This window comes from Eriocheir sinensis, chromosome 35, assembly GCF_024679095.1.
Source record: "Eriocheir sinensis breed Jianghai 21 chromosome 35, ASM2467909v1, whole genome shotgun sequence".
Lineage (NCBI taxonomy): Eukaryota > Metazoa > Arthropoda > Malacostraca > Decapoda > Varunidae > Eriocheir > Eriocheir sinensis.
The window spans coordinates 15,248,498-15,274,196 of NC_066543.1; the positions used below are offsets into that span (position 1 = coordinate 15,248,498).

At 38.1% G+C, this 25,699-nt stretch overlaps 1 protein-coding gene across 3 annotated transcripts; it reads right to left on the minus strand.

Annotated features, from left to right (window-relative positions):
- Window positions 1-1,354: 1,354 nt before the first annotated feature.
- On the minus strand, window positions 1,355-25,358 carry LOC127007469 (membrane-associated protein Hem-like). 3 transcript variants are annotated; one of them, XM_050878528.1, is made up of 26 exons: window positions 25,191-25,358; window positions 23,319-23,423; window positions 22,893-23,042; window positions 22,441-22,583; window positions 22,176-22,337; window positions 21,037-21,249; window positions 20,317-20,430; window positions 19,937-20,075; window positions 19,615-19,758; window positions 19,296-19,446; window positions 18,481-18,682; window positions 18,230-18,362; window positions 17,327-17,446; window positions 16,851-16,978; window positions 15,945-16,067; window positions 15,684-15,808; window positions 14,523-14,625; window positions 14,195-14,423; window positions 13,225-13,318; window positions 12,497-12,657; window positions 10,270-10,290; window positions 8,270-8,354; window positions 7,581-7,669; window positions 6,648-6,785; window positions 6,441-6,530; window positions 1,355-6,057 (listed from the first exon to the last, which is right to left on the minus strand). In XM_050878528.1, exons 1-26 carry the CDS (start codon window positions 25,323-25,325, stop codon window positions 5,944-5,946), a joined length of 3,411 nt encoding a protein of 1,136 aa, XP_050734485.1. In that variant the 5' UTR covers window positions 25,326-25,358; the 3' UTR covers window positions 1,355-5,943. The 3 variants fall into 3 exon arrangements, with proteins under 3 accessions (XP_050734485.1, XP_050734484.1, XP_050734486.1); XM_050878527.1 differs by having other exon boundaries at window positions 18,481-18,685; XM_050878529.1 differs by lacking the exon at window positions 10,270-10,290 and having other exon boundaries at window positions 18,481-18,685.
- Between the last annotated feature and the right edge of the window lie 341 nt (window positions 25,359-25,699).

Consider the following 25,699-nt stretch of genomic DNA (forward strand, 5'->3'; position numbering starts at 1 on the left):
TCCAGATTTCTCACGATTATAGTTCGACTTTTATCATTGAAACAAGATGCAATCAACTCCCAACATCTTTCATGCCACATTCTTTCCAAGTAACTAATATTTCTGGAGATCATAATGTATTCCTCCATCTCTTCGTCCATTTGCTATATATTCCAGTTATGCCTTTCGTCCTTATCTTGGGTCCTCCAGCCGCTCCAGCCTCACATATATTTAATATCTCCGAATTGCTTTCATGTCTTTACCTGAACCCGCGAAGTCAGTCATTTAATTATTTTTTGACATAGATGACCATCCGTAGCGTCACCCGAATTTGTAATACTATTTCATTCGCCCTTTTTAACATATATATCATAGAAGTAATGTGAAAAGAAGTAAGTGGCTTAGGAAAGTGAAACGTTTTGAAACTCGCCTTATATACATCGCGTCGCGTAGCTGCAAAACGTGCCGATAGGCGATGCTATATTTATAATGGTGCCAGTGATGTTACCCCCTTACGACCACCACTAGTGTTAATGATGACTGTACGTGTCACCTCAGTATTGGTTTCCACACCCACGATCCACAGGCTACTTGAAGGTGAGCGAGTAAAAGCGAATTCTCTTATATAGCAAATTTCAGTAGTTAGCATGCTCGATTCACAAAAGAGAGGACCCTGGTTCGATTCCCGGGCGGAGTGAAGACAGTTGGCAGTCTCCTTCAATCCATGTTCCTTTCCACACTGTTGCAGCATCGTGGAAGGATTGGCTGCCACTTGCCCCTCTCCCCCCCCCCCCCTCACACACACACACACACACACACACACACAAACACACAAAAAAAAAAAAAAAAAAAAAAAAAAAAAAAGGAAGGACATGGCTACTACCCCAATGAAACGTCATAATACTAGAAGCTAATGAGGCAATATGATATGCTAGCTACCTAGTTTGGGGGATATCATCACCTTTTCAATCCCAAAGACAACTGCCACAGAAAAGCCTCATGAGAGAAAATAGTGACTGAAATCTTTTCAAGTTTTATATATTTATCTATTAATTTTGACTGAATGTGTTATCAAACTCAATACTGTATTTCAGTGAGGTGAATGAGTTGATAAAGTAGACTGCAATCACAACCATAGACTATAAAATGAAACTGGTGTTTTGTATTGTGTAAATGGCAAATAACTGACTAAAGAAACATTCATACCAAGTTTATGGTACTTAATTGATGACAACCCAATTAGCATGCAGTATGTCTTTTTTGCTTGGAAAAAAAAAAAAAAAAAATTGTGGCAGTTCCTTGGAGGTTAAAAATAAATAAATGTCCTCACCTAACCAGCTTCCAGAAGGAAGGGGTGGATAGTCAAAATGGTCAATGATAATGCTGAAAATATAAATAACAAAGAAACTTACAGGTGCATATATGGTACATAATCTTTATGAAGCAGAATAGACTAAAAAGAAAAAAAAAACATGCTATATATTGTACTTAAATAGCTTAGTTTTTTCTACATGACACTAATGTAAAAAAAAAACACTCATTTGTCAATCATTACACTTTCTTAAAAAGGATAAAATTATTTAATGTTATTTATAAAACCGTTACCACATTTATGGAAAGAAACAGAACACAACCTGTATGGAGCGATAAGGAGCAGCACCATTAGCTCATGTGACTTACAGCTTACTGGTGAAATAACTGATGAACCTCACACTTTTATCAGCTCATTGGGGATGTAATTAGCAGTCAGGAGCAAAGCTGCCCCCTTCAGTGATTGAGAAGTTTGTGCTAATGGAAAATACATGCATGCCAGACATAAGAGGTCATATGAGAATTATCAGGTTGAGGTGAATGATAAAGTAAAGGAAGTAACAGAGATATATGAAAAGATGATACAGTATTATGAACAAACCTGTAAGCTTTATTAAGAGTCGGAACAAATGGAGTGAGGATACATCAAGGGATAGAAATATTACTGTCTAGGTAGTGTGGTGGTTCTGCAAGCAAAATCAGCTGCATGTGATAATGGTGGAAATAAAGCAGCTACAGACAGAAGGGTAGAAGAATCAGAACTGGGAAATAGGAAAGTGGGAGGAACATCTGAGTAGGAGAAAGAAAGGTGGGACAAGAGGGAGCCATGAGTGATGCTAGGTCAGGGGTAAGCAAGTAGAGCTAGATGGAACAGAGGGGGAAAGGGGGAGGGAAGCGGAGGGGAAGAGGAAGGATGGGAGGCAGAGGTGGGTGAGAAAGAGGAGACTGAAGGTAGGGAACTGGGGAAGGTCATGAGGGGAATGGCAAACTTCAGGAGAGAGCAAGAAGTTGGGGGTGATGAAGTAAAGGGCCGGGGTGGGACTGGGACATTATCAGAAGGTAAGGTTGAGCTACAAATGTATTAATGGTGGAGGCAGTCTCAGCAGGGGAGTCAGAATGGGAGTCATAAAGAGTACAGACCTTTTGAGGAGGGAAAAAAGGAGAAACCAAAGACAATGGAGAGGGAATAAGATTAGTGGTACTTTTTTGGGGGGTCAGGGGGGAGGCAGGAGAGACACATTTGCTGGAAAGTATATGGATATGTTGTGGGAGGGAAGTGGAGTTCAAACTTGCAGCAGAGCCTGGAGTGTTAGGATATAGAGCAAAGAAGGGATTAGGCAATAGAATAGAAAGAACAATAGTAGACAGGCAGTGATGTGGAAAGCTTTATCCTTGATGCTCAATATTGCCCATGAGGTGATACATGCATGATTTCATCAATAACCCTGTCAGGATGCTGTAAAGGGAATAAATGTTGGATATTTTTGCCAACATGGGAAGTGCTCTACATTTTTTTTTGTATGTGGTAATATACATTTCTGGAATAGCCCATTGATATCAATATATGTTTCTAAATATGCAGGCTACACAGTGACAAAACTCAAGCAAACTGTTGATGATTTACATTAGTCCATTACTAACCAGCCATGTGGGAGCATTTGAGGGTTAGGGTTGGAGCAGGTTCAAGGAGTGAGAGCACATGCACTATCTTAATGTCTGCAGAGATAACCTAAATCCATCCTGGAGGAGAGGCACTAGATGCAAAGCCTGTATTCAGCAGCCTCCTGGTGGGGTACTTTGTGCTGCACTGATCCTCAACTTTCTCATCAAAGTGTTTGCCACAGACAGCAACAGACTAGTGGCCGGCTTAGTTGATGTAATGTAAAACTTTATTTAGGGCATCTTACTCAGACCTGCTTCATGTACCCACTCATGCAAAAACTGTGATAGAACAGGATAAGATTTGTACATATCATAATTTAAGAAAATAGGGAATTCAGTTCAGGTAACACATGAATACAGAAATACACCTTGGCACTGCAGAACACAAAAATTAAGGTTTTAATTGTTAAAGTAATGTATATCAACAATTACTGACCAAATAAATAAATAAACAAACATACACTGTGTGCATAAAAAATTTACTCAGATTATTAAAATTGCACATGTATTTAATTTAATATTTAAGCTTTTTTCAATACCAAACACACAATGATTTAATTTTCTAACATCATAATTTTCATGGGAAGACAACCGGATGATGTATATGTATAAAATAAAAGAATGTAGCCATGTTAAACCGCTATTAATAGTATACAGTAAGAATAGTATCTTCCAACTGTAATAGCCAGGGGTTATTCAACAATACATTTCTGTGGCTTTAGGTACGAAGGGTATTGAAAATATAAAACTGGGAATTAATGTCATGTACAAAAGCCAATGTCCACTCTTTTCAACTATTTCTTCTATCTCTGAAATGTCACTTCAAGAATTTTTACTAGTAGTAGAGCATTGGGTATAGATCAGATCCAGTGCTGTACACATATTGTTACATGGATGTGCAATGACTTATGATGATTCTGTACAGTACACAAAATATTCTTGCAGTCGTTCCTCATTACAGTAAACCCTCTGTAAATTGGACCTATGAATTTCGGATGCCAGATAAATCAGACTCTTTCAGGGTTCTGGACACATATCTGAGAATTGGTCTAAAATGTGGGATGTACAGCAAGTGTCCAGACAGCATAGGGATGAATATTGTAATTCAGTCGAAGATCTGGTTTATAGCTAGTTATCTAGCGCAAGTTTGAACCATGTCATCTCAAAACAAAGATTGCCTGTCTCTCATGTTTCTCCTGAACCCCCATTGGTGCAGGGCAAGAAGAATGCAACCACTCATTGATTGATTATATTTTTCAATGATAAAGAGACACAGTGGGAAGTTAAATTAATCTTGAAATTCAACAATAGTTTAGATTTATGTGCACCAGATGCAACTCGTAACTTATTCACCCAAAACTAGCTATCCTCATGTGCCTCATACTTCTCTGTTCCGAGCACTGTTCACATTTGGTTCCCTCACTGCCACCACCTCGCCCTCGCTGCTCCATTGCTAAAGACTGTACTCCTGAGCCATATGAATTTATATTTATACAGCCCTGCTCTGCTCCAGCTCCCGTTTGGCATCTTAAACTTTAATGCAATAATTAATCAGAATTAATCAACTCTGGCACAATCTTGCTTGACCACGCACGTTTCTTTTTATTCATATATTTCGGATTTTCAGCCATTTCCCCTAACTAGTCTGATTTATGGAGGGTTTACTGTCCAGCCAAAGCTTTCCTACAGCCATGATGGATCTTTAGTTTGATGTTACAATACTACAAAATACTTTTGTTGTGGTTTCAATACTGGAATTGAAAAAAATCTGCAGTTAAAAAACTGGGGCCTTTTCCTTGAGAGGTCAACTTTTCCGGTGAATAATATTTGTTTGAATATGTAACAAAATGAGGTTGAGATTTGGTATTTTACCTCATGATAAATAGCTTTAACTGTCCTTTCTGTTCCTACATCAACTTTTATTACTGTCATTTCACTAGGAAGAAGGATTGTGGCATGTTCTCATAAGACTGCTTTCACAAGTGGGTAAGTTTCAGAAGTTGAACATATCAAACTACATGCACTTGACACAGAGAAGACCAACTGCAGTAAGAAAGAATAGAATCACTTCAATATGATACAATTACATGTGCAATCTGACTTTCCATATTTCAAACTTTTCTACAGCACTAGTCTTGAGCAAACAATGCATATTTAACCTGTATGATACTGATGAATAAATATGAAACTTTGCAACACTTGAGTCACTAAGAAGAAACTGTGGTGGTGATGAGACAAATGCCTTGAGGCATTTCACTATTTCAGGAAAAGTAAACTGGCATTATGTATCTTTTTAAATCACAAAATACAAACAATCAGAAAAATAAATCTTCACCCCACTTGTTAATGGAACATACAAGACATATTGCAACTTTTACAAATATACGTCAATTTAAGCACAGCAATCACTCCAATATTACATACTTGATCATACTCACAGGGATGAAACTACTTTTGCAGATAGTAGATAACCCTTGCCTATAATATTCACAGATGATTGCGTCTCCTGCCTGGTGTATTTTGCTAAGAGTATGCCTCACAAACATACAGAGTTGTTGCTGGAACTGAGATCCACTAATACTTAGGGCTACATTATTGAGACTAGTAAGCAGATGGCTTAATTTTAAATATTAAAAGTGAAAATTCAAGGGTCTTACAATAACTGTCATATGTAGGTCACTGTTCAATACAAGAAAGTCTGTGGTGAAAGTTTTTGTGCAGTGTCAAAGAGGTAAAGGAAAATGTCTACATATAATACTGTATCAAATAATCCACTCAGAAAACATGAGCTGGAATGGTAAATGTCAAAGGTCACGTCATATATAAAAAATGAACTACAAAATCCCTATCCTTATATATAATAAACTACATCACATTTGTTGCTGAAAACACCTCAAATTCACAGATACTGAGCCCTAGCAACTTTAGAAGCATAAATGAAGTGCTCAGTGTACTAGCATGTACTGCTGGGCTCTGAGGGGTTGCTTATACTCATGTTGCAGTAGCAGAGGTCTTATGAACCGTGTGATAGGCATTGCGAATCAGTGCATATGGGAAACAGGCTTCTAGAAGATCCATTGTTAAGAAGGGTGATTCAACAACAATCTGGAAAAGTAATAATATATTTAGAGGAAAAAACTTTAAAATCAATGCAAATGGAAGTAAACCAAGCTACACAGTCCATTAGGGAAAGCATGTGAGGAAAAAGACTGAGTTTTGAGTTGCTGCAGAAATTTTCAACGATGTTTAAGTTTCTCTGTGATACATAATTTCATATTTCTGTGAGGTGACAAATGACCAGCAAGAAAGGAAGAACTTTGTAGGACAAAATAGGATAAATCAAGGTGGCAATTTTTTGACATGTAAGAAAATGATTATACAAGAGACTTCAATGAGCTGTGAAACAACAATCACTGGCAATAATAATGATGTGGCCAGGCCTTTGCAATGATGAGGAGGGAGTTGTAACCAGAGTTTTAAGTACACACCTGATGAAGCAAAATATATGTGGCATCTCGGTTCTTTATAACATCTTTGTCGTTTTCTCGACCCAGGCGGAGAAGACTGGATGATGCAAGCTGAAAATAAGAGCAATTATTTCAGGCAATTTCCAAAATTTAGTAAAACACAAAAGACATATTTGAGGTCACAAATACTCTTAAATGTTAAAACTTGATTGTCTCTTGGGATCTTACAGCTAAAAATTCCTTGAGTCTTTCTTCAATGTCTTGTGCTCTCCCACAATATGTGAAGAGTGCAGCAAACAATGTGTTGACAGCCTGGGCCAGACAGTGGGAGTTGTTGGCATGTGCTGCATATTCAGTTCTGTAAACCTGTAAGAAAATCACAAGTTTTGACAGTGTATTACCAGCATTCTATCTCAACAATATTCTAATCAGTTCTAGCCTTCATTAGCCTTTCATCTCATAATTATTCCTGATTCTCTCATAACTATTTTCATTATCAGCTTTAATGACAACTAAAGCTAACAGGTCAGCAGAATCACACCAGTCACCGTGTGTGCTTTTCCATTTCTGCCACTCCTCCAACTCTCTTTGTTTCCTCCTTCTCCTCCCTCTTCTAAAGTGTTTCAGTGCATCAATGCTACCATTAGTGAATATGCACTTATAGCAGTATTATACAACAGCTCCCTTCTTATAAACCAAAACTCTCTGCTGCCTGCTCTTCAATATTCCCATGTTTCCCTCTCCAACTATCAATTTTTTTGCTTCTCTTTTTCTTAATCTTTAAAAACATGTCTTTCCCCTGAAAGATCCTTTCATCTCTTATCTTTTACTCTATTTTTGAACCACAGTTGGTCAAAGCCATAGATGCTAAATCTGTGGGCTGACTGTATGTATGTTAACTTTTCATTTCTGTTAAAAACATTATTTTGGAAGTCATGATTGTTGAGATCCTACTGTAAAACATATTATTCAAACTCCACAATGGCAAGGCTTCACCATCATCTAAGCATTGAATAGTATTTTCTTGCTATTCTACTATTTGCTTATTTATAATATATAAACAAAATACGAGTAGTAACTAATTACCAACTGGTTAAGAAATACCCCCCATTAGAAATAGCTCCTATTGATTAATTTGCTGGAAGTCAAGTACAAACTCACTGTATTATCCTGGCGAGCCAACTTGGGAATGGAAACAGCGACAAACACCATCAATAAACATGTGATGATGAATTCTTCATCTGGCACCTCTGTGAGGACATAACAGGGATATATAAATCAGGTTCTGCTTGCTAAATTATGTACAGCTTAAGATTTATCTGAGGGTTAATATTAGATGACAAAGATGAGACAGTGAAGCTGGAAGGAATGGTCATATGCATTTGTTTCCCAACTTACGATGGGTTTGTGTTCTAATAAACCCATTGTGAAGTTGAAAATATCATGGAATAACATAGCCTCCCTTAAGCATGATCAGACCTATTACTATAGCCAACAGTTGGCCCAAATTAGCAAACAAATAGCCTGTGAGATGAAAAAATATTGGACAATAGACAAACTCAATATTCAGATTCTACCAAACATGTGTCGATATGGCAAGTAAAATAGAAAGACCATAAGTTAAAGCATTGTAAGTAGAGGGGCATCTGCACATCAATCTATTAATGGAAAAATGGGAGAAAATAATTTCAATATATAAGCTAAGAATGGTCAAGTGAATGTTGTTAAAAGATCAATTAACTTGATTGATTTTCATAACAAACATATACTCCATGAAGAAAATTTTGCCATGAGGATATCAAATGTAATCATACACTTAACTTTGCATAATAGCCCTAGATAATACCCACCATTTTTGTGTGACCTTAACACATTGACCAGTGCTGGATCCACATCACACGGATGTCCGGCAGCTGATGACATCTCATTGACAAGCTAAAACAGAATTGGAACATAAATAACTGGTAATGACAGTACATTTGTGAACATGGAAAAATATATTTCCTTTCTTTCTGGGGAAAAAGGTCAGTGAAATCTTCATATCCTTTTATAAGAAATCTTTTCTTGGTGAAACACAAAACAGAAGTTGCTTGTGAAGAAGCATGCTTCCACACAGTGCTGCAACATCATAAATTCTGCTGATTCAAAGCATTTACATAAAAAACAGATGGACATAACTTTAAATAATAGTAATTATTAGAAATGGATACTTTTCATTATAATGGTGAGGGAATAGAGTAAATTTCACCAACTTAAATATAAATCAAAGTCTACAATAGAAGACCTTGTTAAGGAGTCATCTAATCTCTGGAGGTAGGTAATGGTGCACATATTTATTGCACAACTGTTAATATTTAAACATAATAATAATAAAAAAATTAAAAAAAAACTTCAGAGATATTGAAACTATTGTATGCATCAATTACACCTTTTATATTGATTAGTTGCTCCCCTTGAGTTTCAAAAGAAAATACAAACAAGGTTATAATTCAACAGGAAGCAGTATATTTCCTGTTACTGTTTAGTTCAAGGTACTACAATGGACAGAAACACAGCCAAGTATCACGGCTGCTACACACTGGGTAATTAATGACATGAAGTGAATGCATTCAGTTAGTACAACATTCTTACCCAATAAATTTATCTTACCCTGTAGATTTAGGGGGTGAAGAAAATAATAAGGGATCAGAAGAGGCCACAGGAATAAAGAAAATTTTTACGGATTTGTATCCAATATACTTTATCAGGTGCAGTAAGGGAGGGCATGAAACTAAAAAGGTAGGGAATTGTACCATATAAATGAAGCCACATAAATAAACACCACATTCATTCTCGGGGGAGGCCCACTAAGAGGTGGATGTGTCCTCCATGAGCAGGAAAGAGGACTTAGGGGCTTGATGTATTTTCTATGCTTCCCTTTGTAATCCAGCCTCAATCTATCCTCTGGAGGGTAGATGTTTACAAGTCTTTACAAAACTACAAATGAGATAAAAGGAAACACTCTTGAGGGATGGGATGGTGAAAACACTCTATGTAGTATTAAGAATTACCTTCATTTCATTATCCAACTGATGGGGCAGAAGCGAGATTATTATTAAATATTTGGCCTCAGGATAAATTACTGAATGGACATTATATGCATATACAGGAGGTAAATACTTACAACAAACAGCACATAACTGTATCAGGTTATTTTCTTCACAAACCTACGGTAAATGTATTAGTATAACAAAGAGGAAGCTTTTCCCGTTAGCACTCTTATCTAAGAAGGAACAATATTAGTGAGTAAGAGGCTGCAGCATACTGAGTAGGTTACCACTTTACAGCATCATACATGAGGCCCTCTGCATGAACCAGGGGAAACACACCCTGAGGCAAAAATGGTTTTATTTCAGATTCCACTATTTTCACCCCTCTTCTCCATGCCCGTGTTGATTATATCCCCATTACTAGAATGGAAAGAAGGCTAAAAGTCTCCAGAACAAACACTGCCTTTAGATTAACAGTGAAAATAGTGGAATCCAATATAAAACCATTTTTTCCCTAATGGAGCATTCCCCTTTCTTATGCAGACAGCCTCATAGGACAGCTGATGTCTATTGCTTTCAGCTTGATGAGACATTATTGCCTGAGGAATTTTTATAAAAAATGTAATGCACAAACATCATTCATCTCATAGACTGCAACTGAGCCAATTACTCAACTAGTGAAAAAAGCAGAAATACCAAGAAAGTGATGATGTCAGTATCCCAGCAAATGCCAAAATGTACCAAACATTACCACCACCACCAGCACAACCTGCCCTTCACCACTGTCTCCCAGGCATGCTAAAATAACTCACTCTGCTAACCTGTAGCTTAATGTTCTCAATCTGCATATGACCAACCCCGCATCCCATGGAAGGAAGAGGGTATTAGTATTCTGCTGCACTCACTTCTCACTGCTCCGAGAATGGTGATATACACAGAAGCAATACAAAACTCAGATGGAGTCAGAACATACTTGGCTCATACTGTGTCAAAAGTGACACTGAGATACATCATAAGAGAACAAACAGCAATGATGCATGGAACAAATCAGTATTTTTTAGACTCATGAGCCTCATGGTTACTCCATCAAAGGATTTATTTAGCAATTCTGACTCAAAGTTGTCCCAATAAAGCTTATATTTAAGTGAAAAAAAAAAAATCTAAATATATTTGAAGAAGCTTAGTATAAGATGTGATTTTTTATTATGTACACAATATATGTTTTTTGTAGATCTAATGTGATGATAAAGTTGTATGTCTTAAGAAGCTTGGATGTGTAGGGATGTTTTATTTTTGTAGAAGAAAGCTTTATTAACTCACCTGTTATAAAGCAAGTGTTATTAAGAAGCAGAGACAGTTTTTATGTGAAACAGGGACTGCAACTAAACCTGATTTACTTGATGAAAAATACACCTTCAGAAATGCTTGTAATATATTTGCCATTTGCAAATGTATTACTTTTTAAACTTATCATGAAAAAGGTATTATGATTACATGATCCGTGTGTGACTGGAAGTGTGGTGATGACTCTGCGCATGTATTAACTTAAGTTTTATTGTAAAAATTGTGTATTTAGTGAAATTTATGCAGTCATTCATTATTCATTTATAGAAAATCACCTTCCATAGTATGTCACAGTTTAATTTTGTCAATGTTACCAAAAATTACTCAAAACATTTAGTAGCAGATTTCATGGGGTAAAACTTCCCTCAGATTAGGCAGAGGTAACCCCAGCTAGGCAGCTAAGATTATATAGCTCTGCCAGGGTTACAAGACAGCACTACCTTTCTCACCAAGCTGCTTCAGACGGGATTGAACTTGCAACCTTTTGGATGAAATCCACACACCATACCCACAATGCCACCCTTTGGACTAAATATGTACAGTCTGTTCACATCATATGTCATGGGGATGGGTGGGGTGGGGTGGGCTGGGGGAATTTGCTAAATCTTGAAGCATATGAGAAATTGATCTGTTCAAGATAAGGGGCCGCTTTCACAGTCGTTTTGTTTGTTTTGATTGTTACCGATGACGGCGATCACCAGTATAGAATTTCCACTTAAAACTGGCTGATGGGGTAGTGGCGGCTGCAGGGTTAGCCTAGCCTCGCACCTTACCACACACTCTCAACACCTCTCGCTTCCTCTGCAGCCGCCACTACCCCATAGGCTAGTTTCACATGGAAAACTATAGCGTTGATCGGCGCCATTCGTAACGATCAAAACAAACAAAACGACTGTGAAAGCGGCACAAAGTCTCTTTTCCAACAACTCACCCGGGTTTTGAATTTGTGCCCTTGAGGTGAGAGTTGGTCTCTCTAGTCTTGGGCTACAGACACCCCCCACAGCTGAAGGCCTTTAGAGTCCTTGCCCACACCTCAAGCTATAACACTAATGAAGAGGTTGGAAAAACTGAACTATTCCAATAAGGAATCATGGTGATAGGTATGGATGAGGTCTGTGAGAGCAAAAACAGGACTACAATATAATTGATTTAATGAAACACGGTTTTTAGTAAAATAATACAAAAGTATACACTCTCAGATCTTCTTTTAATTTGTGCATGTTTAGCATTTATGCACCTGAAAATTGACTTGTGAAAACTGTATTTGTTGATACGATGTAATGAAGGTTATATAATCTTCAGTAAGTTTAATAAAGGCAGACTTTTCAGTCTCTGAGTCTGAAACGGAATGTTACGATGTCACGAAGCATGAATGTAGAATAATTATCACAGAGCATGTGAAAAGAGCTGATGATTCTATGTGAACTAGTCATACCAGAAACTATTGGTGTATCGATGGCAATATAACATAAGAAACGTTTTCCAGCATTTTTATTTTATATCCTTGGATTACTATAAATGCCACTACTATGACTGTGTTGTAATGTACTATGAGAAAGTAAATGTAATATAGAAATGCAGAGACTGCACTGGTACATTTCTGAGATTTATGCCTAGATCCTGTGGAAGCCATATTCTATATTTAACACACAAAGACCTCTGAATGATGCTGTGTTAATTAGGTAAAAATGTATAAAAACTGACCATGGTATCTCCATTGGGCACATGATGCTTGAAGTCTGCTATGGATGACATGAGGTAAGGAATTCGGTTGTCAAGAACATCTGCTAATGCTTCTTGAGCCAACTGTCGGAAGCAGAGGATGACACCAATTATCTGCATTCTTGATAAGACACTATCCACCTCTGAAATAAAAATGATATAACATGTAAACTTAAAACCTCGTGGTTAATCATCAATTATATCTTAAGATCACTATGCATTGTTAATCTACAATAAAACCATATTTTTTTCCCCAGTTATCCAGCACAATAGAAACAAAAGCACCCAAGTGGGTTTTCTTTAGCAAATTTGAGAATTAGTTAGTGCCAATTACTTCCACCTTTTCTCACTGGTATTATCACCTTCAAATAAACCTGTTAAACCATATTCATGGCCATTTATTTGTCTAAAGAGAAGTTTCTTAACTGATGATCATTATTATTATTACATTTAATTTGTCTAAACTCAGTAAATGAATTCTCCATTTCTGATTCCTACAGAGTAAATGAAGCTTCAGATTGTACCTCAGTATATCAGATTTTTTACTCCCCACTTTCATTATCTCAGTAAGAAATGGGGTCAGTGATGATAATACTGGTGATGATGATGATGAGTATTTTGAATGAAGAGTGTGTGTGAAATCTTACAGAACACTATGAGAAGTGAACAACCTATTCTGCTTGAACTAATTACTTCCATTTATTACTCACGTTGCAATTTCTTGAACAATTCTTTCATCTGGTCCGGTTTATCAAAATTAGTTCTCATGGACAGCAAAACATCCTTGTTAAGCACCACCAGTTTCTGAAAACAAAGCATCAATTATCATAATCTCAAACATGAAAAAACAACTAGGTATGCAGATGTAAATGTTGTCTCTCCTTCAGTGGAGGCTTTGAAAAAAAAAAAAAAAAAAAAAAAAAAAAAAAAAAAAAAAAAGGATATATCATGTCTTTTTAGGACAAGTTTTTGTTGCCTAAAAAAGTGCTGTCACACAAAATTGTAATTTTTTAATGTAACAGCCCCTGACGGAGCATCATTTTCTTGAGTGCATGTATACAAAAAGAGAGTATGTCATGGTTCAAGTGATTTCAATACCATAACAGATTGAAAGTGGATGTATACAATGGATCATGCTATAGTTCAAGATTTAAATAACATGTTAACTTTGACTGACAACTATGGCTACAGTGCACCTTCCTCCATGTCATGCTTTCTTGGGACTAGACCCCTTAGGGCCGCTTTCACAGTCGTTTTGTTTTGATCGTTACCAATGGCGATGACCGACACTTTAGAATTTCCACTTAAAACTGGCCGATGGCTGCGGCGTTAGCCTAGCCCCGCACCTTGGCACACACTCTCAACACCTCTTGCTTCCTCTGCAGCCGCCACTACCCCATAGGCCAGTTTCACGTGGAAAACTATAGCATCGATCGGCGCCATTGGTAACGTTCAAAACAAACAAAACGACTGTGAAAGCGGCCCTTACTCTCTGTAGCAAAGGGATAAAGGTGATAATAACAATAAATGCAGTGACAAAGGTGATAATCTGATGGGTATAAAGGTAATAAAAACATCTGTTGGGTTGAATATAAGTACTGGCTGGAAAGGAGGAGAGACTGATAGAAAAGGTTGTTGAAATATCTGATGGTTTTGTGTACCAAGCATACTCCAAATTACCTTCAACTCCTGAACTTGATTTGCAATATGCCACATCAAGTTTTCATTGAGAGCCTTCATTCCATAAGGCCCTATTAACTCTGCCAGTGCCCTCAGCTCATTGATGTCTGAGAACTCTTCAGCAGGAAAAGGCTGGGCACCTTCTGCAGTCAGTGAAACAAAGGCACGCTGGTTCTTGGAGAAGACGATGTGGCCAGCACTGACCCGGCGAAGGAGGACTTCCGAATACCTGTTGAAGAAAACACATTAGAAAATCATTACTGTCTATTACTATTTTCATCTTTAAGAAGTCACATACAAAGATTATATTAGTCAGTAAGTAGCCCACCATGTGTTGTAGTGTGCCGTGATTGTCTTCTCTCCATGGCTGTCCTGGAGCTGAGTCTGTTGTAGGAGCACATTGTTGAACACCCTTGTGATGTCTATGTGCACTGGGGAGACAGGATGAGAGGATGCTTTTAAAGAATTATCATTGTATCTTTCACAAAAGGCACTCCAATAAATTCAGAATATCCAACAGTAAAATGGTGCATTCTCTATGTGTATGATTCAAGTCCTGGAATTAAAAAAACTATTTCTTTGTATGTGACTAGACAGTTTATATAGATTTTGTCCTTCACTGCATAACTTAACTCTATAAAAGCTTTACAAAATAAGATGAATGACACAGAATAACTGTCATAATCAAAAGGAAAGGAGAGGAATGCAGGAATTAAAAAGTTGAGATTATCTTGTCTCATGTTATTCAAAAGAGATGTAATTCTTTGGAAAATGGTGAATTGCCATCATAGAAATTATTATCATTTTCACAAAGTAAATTTTCCAAATAGGCTGTGATTGAAAAAATATATAAATAATTGTGTTCCTCCATGGTGCAGTGGTTAGCATGCTGAGCTATGAATCTGAGGGCCCAGGTTTAATCTTGGTTGGGGCAGTTGATGCACAGCCCACCTGGCTATTCATTCTCCCTTTTGGGTTGGTTGATAAATAGGCATAAGGGGAAACCTGGAGAAAGTAAACTGTGGTAACTCAGATGTAGAACTTGCCCTATGTCCTGGGGGTTTAGACTCAGGGTTTAAAGAGACAGAGAGGAGCATCAATGTAATACACAGCTTTGTGTATACTCCACTTTACCTTTATAAAGATTAAGTTTGGGGAAAATGCTATAATTGCACAGTGATTATCTCCATCTCACTGTTTCTTGGACCTGTGGTAGGTAAGAACCCATTACCATGGGACAAAAGGTATGTATGACATCTGGGTTACCATAGTTTACATTCCTCAGGTACTCATTTATTGACCAGCCTGAAAGGGAAGGTCAATAGCAGGGTGGGATATGCACCTATTACCCAGGCTGGGATTCACAGCTCGACATACTTGACTATACAATGGAGGTGCATTCTACCTTTACAGAAAAATATATAATCCTTAAATTATATTACACACTAGCTTATGAAGCATAAAAATAACCCTGCATGTGATTACCTACCATAATACTCAACAGTCTGCAGAACACTCATGTATGTCTTGACACTGGCCAGCAATTCTGAAGGCTTGGCAATCTCATTGGTCTCGGGGTTATGCATGACCATGCCCACCAAGGCCCGCGAGAATCTAATGCAAAGGTACACATGCATTAGTCTCCTGCCAGATTTATCCAATTGTATAGAATTAAGTCCAACCAACTGTTCTTGCACAATCTAATACTGAAGAACAAATGCATCTCTACATTTATGTAAATAAACATTACCTTTGTTCCAAGTGCTGGTAAAGATACTCTCGGGGAGCAAAGGTGTATTCCCACACTTGAACTTGGCTGCAGTAATTGATGGCAAAGCACAGTTCTGTCAGTGCCATGTGAAGTTTATCCATCCTGAAATATTTTGCAGTAGTTAATAAAAAAACTAGTATGATTATTATATTCTTACAGCTGTAATAACTCCTCTGAACAAGTCCAAGTTGAGTATTACACCAACAAAAAGCAATCAGTCCAAAAAGCAAATGTATATATATTTCTATACAGTAGGACTCCAGTTTAACACAACACAAACACTACCATAGATAATCATACCAAATCAATTTTGTTCTAAATTGAGGTGCTTATTCATTTGAATTTATTAATGAGTTATTAATTTATTGGTTTGGTATTCTTAAACTACCTGAAATTGGAAAAGCCTAAAGCTGTATGTCTCACTGAGACCAAGCTGGGTGGTGATACTGATGACAGGGTACTGAGATATAGTTATGATAAAACATTTGGAGAGAGGATTGAGATATTAGAGTTGGCTGAGGAGTAATGAGTTGACTTGCACAGGAATCTGCAAACAAAGTATTGAGTTTGGTGACACTGTGACCGAAGTACTGGCACTAAAGATATGATAACATTGATTAAGCATTAGTTCATACTGTCATAATGGTACAGTAGGAGAGATATTTTCCACTCATACAAAACTAGAGTACATGTAGTGCAATTGCTCTGTTCAAGTTTGCATTCTGTGTAATGAAATGTTGAACTTCATTATTCTAATTTCCATTAATTGGTAGAGCAATCAATTTTGCTTTATCTAACTATAAGAACAGTTCTGTTTTCTGGTTCTCGACAACTAGACTTTGAAATTTCTAGGTTACAGATGATTTTGTGTGAAGCGTCACTTACGTGGTGAGCTCCTCTCTCGTCTTCCTGTGACTCTCATAGCCTGGCCGTCCTTCCGTGGTGTCTTCCTTCTTTTTCTTCTTTTCTTTCTTCTTTTGTTCAAGAAGTGAGACTGTGTGTTTGGGGAGAAGCTGAAAACAATGTTAAAATTATCAAAGGAATGCTCAATACTGCTTTCTCTTCATCCCCAGAGGCATCATACTTCAAGGAGGAGGAAAATTATGCATTACTAGATGTTGATGCATCTAGTTATAGTGTATGCATGAGTACTTGCACGTTCAAAACGCTGTACAAAAATTATGTTCTCCCTCAGAACTTGATCTCTCTTAAATTTTTTTGTTTTTTGTGTGTGAGTTGCCCCATGAGCAGCAGCATCACTAAAAATATCATTTATACACCCTAAGACTGGGGAGGCAGTGGCTGAGTGGTCAGCATGCAGGTGTTGGACATTGGAAAATAGAAATAGCTTAGATGCTTACCTTGTCTGATAATATGCATTGTTCATCACATATTGCCGTTATGATGTTCTTAGCCTCTTTGGCCATTTCCTCAAGAAACATGTTGACCACAGACAGGCTCCTCTCTCGGATGTGATACCGCTGCAAGCAATGACCATTGGTTGTCAAGGGGAAAGTTACAAGGCTTAACTTAAAATCAAATATGAGTCAATAAATCTATGTATATTTGTATTAAGATTATAAGTTTTCCTTTATGCTTATTAGGTTTGTAATATTAAGAGAAAGATTGTCAGCTAGCTTACACTGAACCATGGAGGTAGAATTGGTGGAGTCGACACGGCCTGCTAATCCCATTCATTGAGGTGAAGCCGACGAACTGTCACATTGACGGCCAGAAGATGGGGGATACCTGGCCTGGGTGAGAACTCACAGCCATGGCTCACGGCCACTACCTCCAGACCCTGTCTCATCCATTACCGTTCATTTATTGATGTGGTATATATTTCATAAATACCATTTATTTTACCAAGATATATTTGTAAAACTTAACAACTTGAAAACCTCACCTCCATGACCTAAAAAAGAACTTAGCGACAGCTTTATCTGAATTAAAAGTTAGTACTACGATCAATTCATACAGCGGCGGAAATCAAGGCCTTGAAGGCCTCTCGTAGGCCTTGCAAAAATCCAGTTTGGCGAGCCTGGCCGAGCCCATTAAGAGGGAGCCTAACCTGACAACACCTGACACCTGGCAGGTGTCCACAACAGTGTGGCCGTAAATATGACAGCTCAGCGGATTCACTCTTTAGGGCTGATGTCAACTCCACCAATTCTACCTCCATGCACTGAACCAATCAAAGAATTATTACACATTCATTGCAGTATAAGGTAATAATAATGATACTTTTTGTGAAAACCACCTACCTCCTCTGGGCAGATTTCATGTGTGCAGGCTTGCATGTGTGAGCATATCAATGGGAAGGCGATAATGTACCGATTCTGACCAGGAAATTCTAAGCACATGTGAAAATTCTCCTCAAACTGCTTGCTGAAAAAGCTGTAAAAGAAAGAACAAAACCATTGCTTTTCCTGAAAAAAAAAAATCAATGTGCTCTTTTTTCAAAACATGCTCTTTAGAGATTGTGAAGGTTTTCTAAGGTACAACAGCTACGTACCAAAAAATTGAAAGATCTGATGTTTCAATCAACATTTCATCGAGGTAGTCCACCATCTTGGTGCGAAATATGATCTGGTTGATGAGCGATGGCAACTCCCGCTTCTCCATGAGGTTTAGGCCTGGCCGGTTGGAAGTGGAGTATGCCTGCAGTCTGAACCAGTCAAGCCGGATGCCACGGAAATCAAAGGGAGTGCCTTCCTCTACTGTATGTGAATTGAAGAGATTGTGAGGAAAAACTGTATTAGACACAATAAGGGGTGGTTACTGATAGAAACATCTTTTACATGTAATTTATGAAATCCTTGAAAACAAAACATTTTGTGTAAATATGCTATAAAATATTTATTTCTAAATAACATACCGGTATGTTCTTATAAAAAAAAAATCAATATAAAAAAATGCCCCTAATATATTTCAAGTAGCTAAATAAAAATCTGGAGGAGGAATGAGAGTGCATGGTGTTACGCTGAGCTAAATGTAACAGACAGCGAAATAAGATCACCTGCAACATAAATGAAACTCTTGAGTAAGCGTAAACAGAAAATAGACAGACATAAAATTAATAAAGTGACACTATCATGTTTAATAACTTAAATTTACAGGAAAATATAATGTGAGAAAGTTCAGACCTCTGGATATGAAATACCTGAAAAAGGGGCATTTTCTGGCGAGACTACACATAACACAAGTAGGATTTAACACCCACCTCCTGCACATTTGACAAGCATGTACACTGCACAGGTTTGGTAATAAAAGTGTTTAGCTTGCTCTTAAGAAACTAGTCTATCTACTCTAAGAGGTTGCAGACTTCACCTTGTTTGACAGACAAGTTTCCAATTTCATTGCACATTGATGACAAAATTATTGATTCTTCTTCTGGTAATCCTTGTAGTTCCTGTATCAGCTGGTTGAGAGCAATAGCATCATAACCACACAGGTATTGAGTGTAATAGCGTTGTAATACCTGCAAAAGTGAAGATCATTTATGCAACTGAAGTAGATAGCATCAAATAATAATGCGCTTCCCACTGATATACTGACTCTATAGTGCATAACTGCTGTTCATCAATAGTTTGGTTGATAATAAAGAATAAAAAGCTTGACTCCATTCCTTCACTATCACCAAGCTTACCTGAGAGTACTTTTTGATCAGGGCTCTGATTTCCTCCATATGGAAAAGCAACTCTGGCAATTGACGGTCAACAAGGTCATCTGCATTTTTTCCCTTCACTTTGTGCAGTGGGGGGTTTTCATGGTGACGAAGGAGCCACAAAACCTGCAATACACATTACTGTAATGATCTATCTTATGAAGAAATGCAAACTATCAAAGTATACAGGTTCAAAAGTCACTCTAGCATATGTTACCATTTCTTGTTATCTTCTACAATGACATAAGTGCAAGTAATTTGTATAAAGTCACACATCAAAAGATAAGTTAAAGAAAATACTAACTTCATCCCTGGAAAAGCTGAGGCCCATAAAGACAAAGAGAGCTTTGGGCCCCAGCAGTCCTGGCTGGTCTGTAAGGATGAGGGCCAGCTCTTTCATGGCAGTGCGGAGGTACTTACGCCGCTCACGGTGCATCAGTGGCCTGTTCAACAACGCGGGTCATGAGGACGATGACAAGGAAACTTAATACAACCCTCCCAAATTTATGTTTCAGCTCATTACTGGTGGAGCAGAGGAAGAGTTATATAAAGATCTTGACCAAGTAATAACTTGACAAAAAATAGGGTTTGAATATCACTATTTTCTTGATATTTGGATGACTCTTTTTACAGCTTTCCTTGCTTAAAATTGGTGAAGTTTATGAGAAGAACATGAAAACTTACGCATGTGTAACAGCTTGGGAGTAACTCTCTTTTACGTCCGACACTCTTTTACTTAGTTCCTTCTTGGTCTCGAGGAATGACTGGACGTAAGAATGTGGATGTAAAACTTCATCTCTGCAAAATATCCATTAATTCAGGCTGAGTGCTATGTAAGAAATATGTTCTCTTTTACTAGTCAATCACAAATTCTTGTTTTATCAAAATTTCTAAATTTTTCAAAATCACCATAACCCCATTTCTAATGCAGACAAAATGGGTGCTTGACAGGTCTTAAACTAAAATAATATTTATAGTTATATGAGAAAAAACTACCAAGTAAAATTAACTAAACCAAATTAATGCACCATTCACAGATATTCAGCATACACCTACAATAACCTATAAGAACTTATGTAAAATATTAAAAAATATAATAATGATAATAATAATAATAATAATAATAATAATAATAATAATAAAGATAATAATAATAATAATAATAATAATAATAATAATAATAATATGGTTGGGATATTATCAACCTGTCCTACTTTGGCCAATACTACTACTACTAATAATAATAATAATAATAAAAAAGTTTAGGTTTATATATTTTTCCTATGAAGATTTTCCACATCAGCTTATTACCTATTACTCTCTTGAATTCATTTATTGATTTCCTTCACACTATTCTCCACTTTTTTTGCCTTTATACAAAATAATTAAATTCAAGCTCCTTACCTGAAGAGAGTAATGGCCCAGCCAGTCTGCAGTGCCTGTGTCCAGCAGTCAAGGGCCTGGGGCTTCTGCAGGGTTTGTGGTATGAGCATATAGCCAAGGATGATCCATCGCTCCATCGCGTCCAGTGACAGGTACTCGCATGGCAGCACATCAGTCTGCGCTGGATTCAATAGCTGATTGGAATTGCTCACGAGGCTCAGCATTTGTGCAGCTCTGTTAGGAATAACAGTATTGCTGTCAATTTAGTGGTTCATCAAATGATCTGATGTAAAATAATATACCTTACCCTATCCTACTGTCTGTCAGTTTGCCTCTGCCACCAGATGGCTCATGCAACACATTATAGCAACATAGATACTTTACTCTGGCAGCCTCACAATAGTACACAAATACTTTTTTTGCAGTACTTCATATTGCCTTCAATGATGTGTTTGCTTCTAATGTATAAAATCCAAACAAATACACAGTTGAAGAGGAATTCTTTTTTAAGTAATAAAAATCAGTCATCCATCCTGTGTTTGGTTATGGTGCTTGCTATATTCAAGGGAAACAGCGACATGGCTCAAAGCGCCAAAATGCACTTCACCTTCCATTATAGTCAGAAACTACAAACAATATACAACAGGACTTTGATTTAACATGAATTAACTTATGATTATATATTTTGCATGAGGACCATAATTTGGGACACATTATTGTTGCTCAAAGCATATATCTTATATTCAGATCAAATCAAATTTGCTGCATAGAGAGCTAAGCCTGAATAAGGCTTCAGTTCAGAAGTCAAAAGGGACCAAGAAGCTGATGTAGCCAATCAATGGCTGGGCTATGCTTGTCCTTGGCCAGGCAAGTACCAGGAGGGACTCAAGTCTTCTGCCTACTACACTGCTGTGAGTGAATCCATGATATTGAGTATTCTACATTTCAATGCTTGTTTCTCAGTTATTAGTTTGATTAATATGCTTCACTGCCTAGTGGAGTGATTCAATATTATACAGCTAATTTGCATAATTCTAAACACAAAATATTCAAGTAGAATCTAAAATGTGTCCCAAAAATTAGGGTTTTATGCTAAATAAATAGTCTGAATCAAATCAGTGTTAAATTAATATTCCACAGTACTTGTAACTCCATCTCACCTCCACTGTTCGGCTCGCAAGTTTCTGCGGCCATAAAGCACCCACAAGGAGCTCAGTGCCACAGAAAGCAGTTTGGCATGGGGGTTGAACTCTTCATTCAGTTTCTTCAAGGGTGTTTCATAGTCCATGATCATTTGGCCAAGGCGTGGAAAACTTGGATCCCTGAAAGGACAAATACTTATCACTTAGTCTTATCATTATAAAAAGGTTATGTCCTATTGAAAACTCTAAAAACTATAAACTATAAAAAAATTGATTTTCTTACCCTTGGTTGTTAACCATTTCATGGGCAGCATTGAAGAGCCCTAAGACAGCCTTGCGGTCCTCCACACGAGACAACAGAATCATGAGAGTCACGTAGTTGGTCACCAGGTCCAGGTAGCCTTTGGTCAACTCAAAGCTCACATTCTACAAAGAAGCATAAACAACAGACTGCATTACCAGACGTGACAGCCTTGAATATAACAGACTTTACTACACTTAATAAGTTACAGATTAGACAGTAACACCATGTGGTGAGGTAAAGCTGTTAGTTATGTGCATAACTTGACCCTTTGACTACGGGTGTAATTATACAATACATCAGCAGCCTTGGTCATGGCTACCCATGTAGTTATATACCAACAGCCATTTCCTGTTGGAATACTTCAGTGAAGGTAGCAAATGGTGAAATTGTGCATTTTCTTGTGAGATTAACGAAAAAAATAATGTACTCACAATATCCAGTGACTCTGACATCCCAAGGGCATCCATTATGGTGAGGAGCTCTGAGATGTGATCCTTCAAGTCAAGGAGGTCCACAAAGGTGTAGTAATAAAGTGACAGGGACTTCATGATGTCTGTCCGGACACTGGTCAGTGCCTGGAGCTGCAAAATTAAATCCATCTTCAGTAAAAGCCAATCAATCACAGGCATAATATTGGAGGATGGTTGTAAACTATCTTAAAGAAATAGATGCTTGATGAATTAAGAGGAACAGAGTATGGACATGGGAAGGTGAAGACTTCTGGTACCGGTACGTCTACTTCCTTGAGAAAACTGTTGGTAACAACTGTGAGTCAGTCAGTGAGAGTAACATAAGACATAGACTAACATAAAAAAATAGGCAGATAAATAAAAGTGATACAAAATAGATATGCTTACTGATTTGCTGTCTATGTTTGGGAACTTTCTGATGATGTGCTTGATGCATGACTCCAAACTTTTGTCGGAGAGAAATGCAGGTTTGGATTTGGCATCCCCACATGCCTGAAAAACGTGACAGCTGTTAAAGCATGGAAATTCATCAAGTGGAGCCTCAGTGTCATTATTCAAATCTCTGTCAAAGGCCATCTCCTATGAATTTCTTTTTCAACAATGAGATCTAGTTCCAAAAATACAGGTATTAACTGGAAATCCATCAAGAAAAATATACAACAATCAAACAAAACCCATCTGTTTCTGAAGCGACAAAGTATATATATATATATATATATATATATATATATATATATATATATATATATATATATATATATATATATATATAGATATATATATATATATATGCCTATAAGGCCTATGAGGGGTGATTATGGGGGAGGGTAGCATACTAATTTTTAGACTGCATATTTCTGGACAAAATGACACTTTTTATTAAGGATAGTAATTTTTTCTAGAAATAACTAAATGATTGACTTTTTAATGCCCGAGGTGTACCCGCCGCTGCCCCGCTCCCACCCATTACCATAGGGCTGCGTAGTGGACCCATCCCTGCTGCTGCCTTGTCCTGTCCTGCGCTGCATATTTCCGCCCACACTGCATTCCATATAAATTTAAACTAACAAGACCTAAACTAACGTAACCTACCTAATGAGGCCCCCCTACACCCCTTAATGAGGGGGCTTTGCCTTCATGACCCTCCTAACAGGGGGGCTTTGCCCCCCTCGGCCCCCCTTCTGTTTTTGGTAAATTTCTAGATTAGCACCTGTGGGACACTGGTGGACAAAACTATTTTTTCTGGTAGTTTTCAGTGTGCTATGAAGTACTCTGCTAACTTTTTAAGTTGCAAGAAAAGATATATGAAGAGCTACTGATGTTTCATAAAGTAGGTAATGAGATACTGGCACGGTACTAAAACGAATCTTAACCCTAACCTCTAACCCCCTTGACACCCCTTCTAGCCAATGGGGGCTGCGCCCCCCCTGGACCCCTCCACGTGTATGATGCGCTGGTAGAACTAGAGAAGTACAACAGTTTCCTTCCTTCCCTCTCACACTACCATGGCGGTCGTGACTTTTTTTTTATTTTATTTTTTTTACGTTGTTGCCTAATGCGCCGGTAGGCATCTTCCCGGTGGGGCCTGATGATCGGCCCAAGGCTTCTTCCAGGTGGGGCCTGATGGTCGGCCCAGCCCGTTCTGGCGCAGGCGAGTGTTTATAGTGGCGCCATCTTGCATTGGCTCATGCTGCCCCCCGGAACTTGTTCTTGATTAAGCAGGCGGCTTCCTCTAGAGTCCGGGTTGATGGGCGGTCTTCAGGACAGCATGTGGGTAGTTTTAAGCCACTCGGCGGTGATTGAAAAATCCGAGTGGTAGCGTGGGGATTCGAACCTGCGTCGTCCATCACGCGGTGAATGTGGGCCCAGTACGCTACCAGTTCGGCCACCGCCTACCCACTGACGTATATATTTATGAAAAAAATTATATCTCGAAAAAGAGTGATTTGCGACGGCACAGCAATATGGCAATGTTGTTGTATGGACCCTAAACCCTTCATAGAGTCCCAAGGCATTCGTGGCTGTGAGACGGGTGCCAATCTAGAATAATACCCTATTTTCCATGCCATTTGTCACCGCACTGCATTCAGGGACCTAAAAAGAATCCACATTGTAAGTATTAACATTGCAAGAGGTGGCGACCCTCCATCCCCCCAATGCACCCCGACAGCACCCCAGTGACAGGCCGCGGCGCCGCCCCTCCCACCACCCCGTGACAGGAAGTGCCCCGCCCGCCGCCCCCAGGCCTGCCCCGCCCACCTTCTTTATGTTGTATATCCTGGTGAGTATGCCGGTGCACCTGTCATTCAGTATGCTCAGCTTCTCGGCAATTTTCTGCTGCGTGGGGGACAGTGAGCGAGACATCCTTTCCGCCGCCCCTCGCCGCACACACATCCGGGAAACGCAAACACGAAGATCTTAACGAGAACTAGAATTTTTAAGGTTGGGAGACTACTTTCCCGCATCAAAATAGTTCCCTAAGCTATCCAAAACATGTGTAGTTATTTAGTGATGAGTTATTTATAAGATTCACCCCACAGAAAGCTATTGATGAAGTGAGAAATGCTATCATCATTGCGTATCTCTTTTAAGGTTCTGGATGTCTTTCTCGCATTAAAATGATTACCTAAGTCATTACAAAAAAATATGTAGTTGTTTAAGGTTTTGTTTTGTGATGGATTATTATCAGATTCAGCCAGAAAGTTATTTATGGCGTGAGAAATTCAACCACCATTGCCTGTGTCCGAAGGCGTTTCAGTGACATTGGA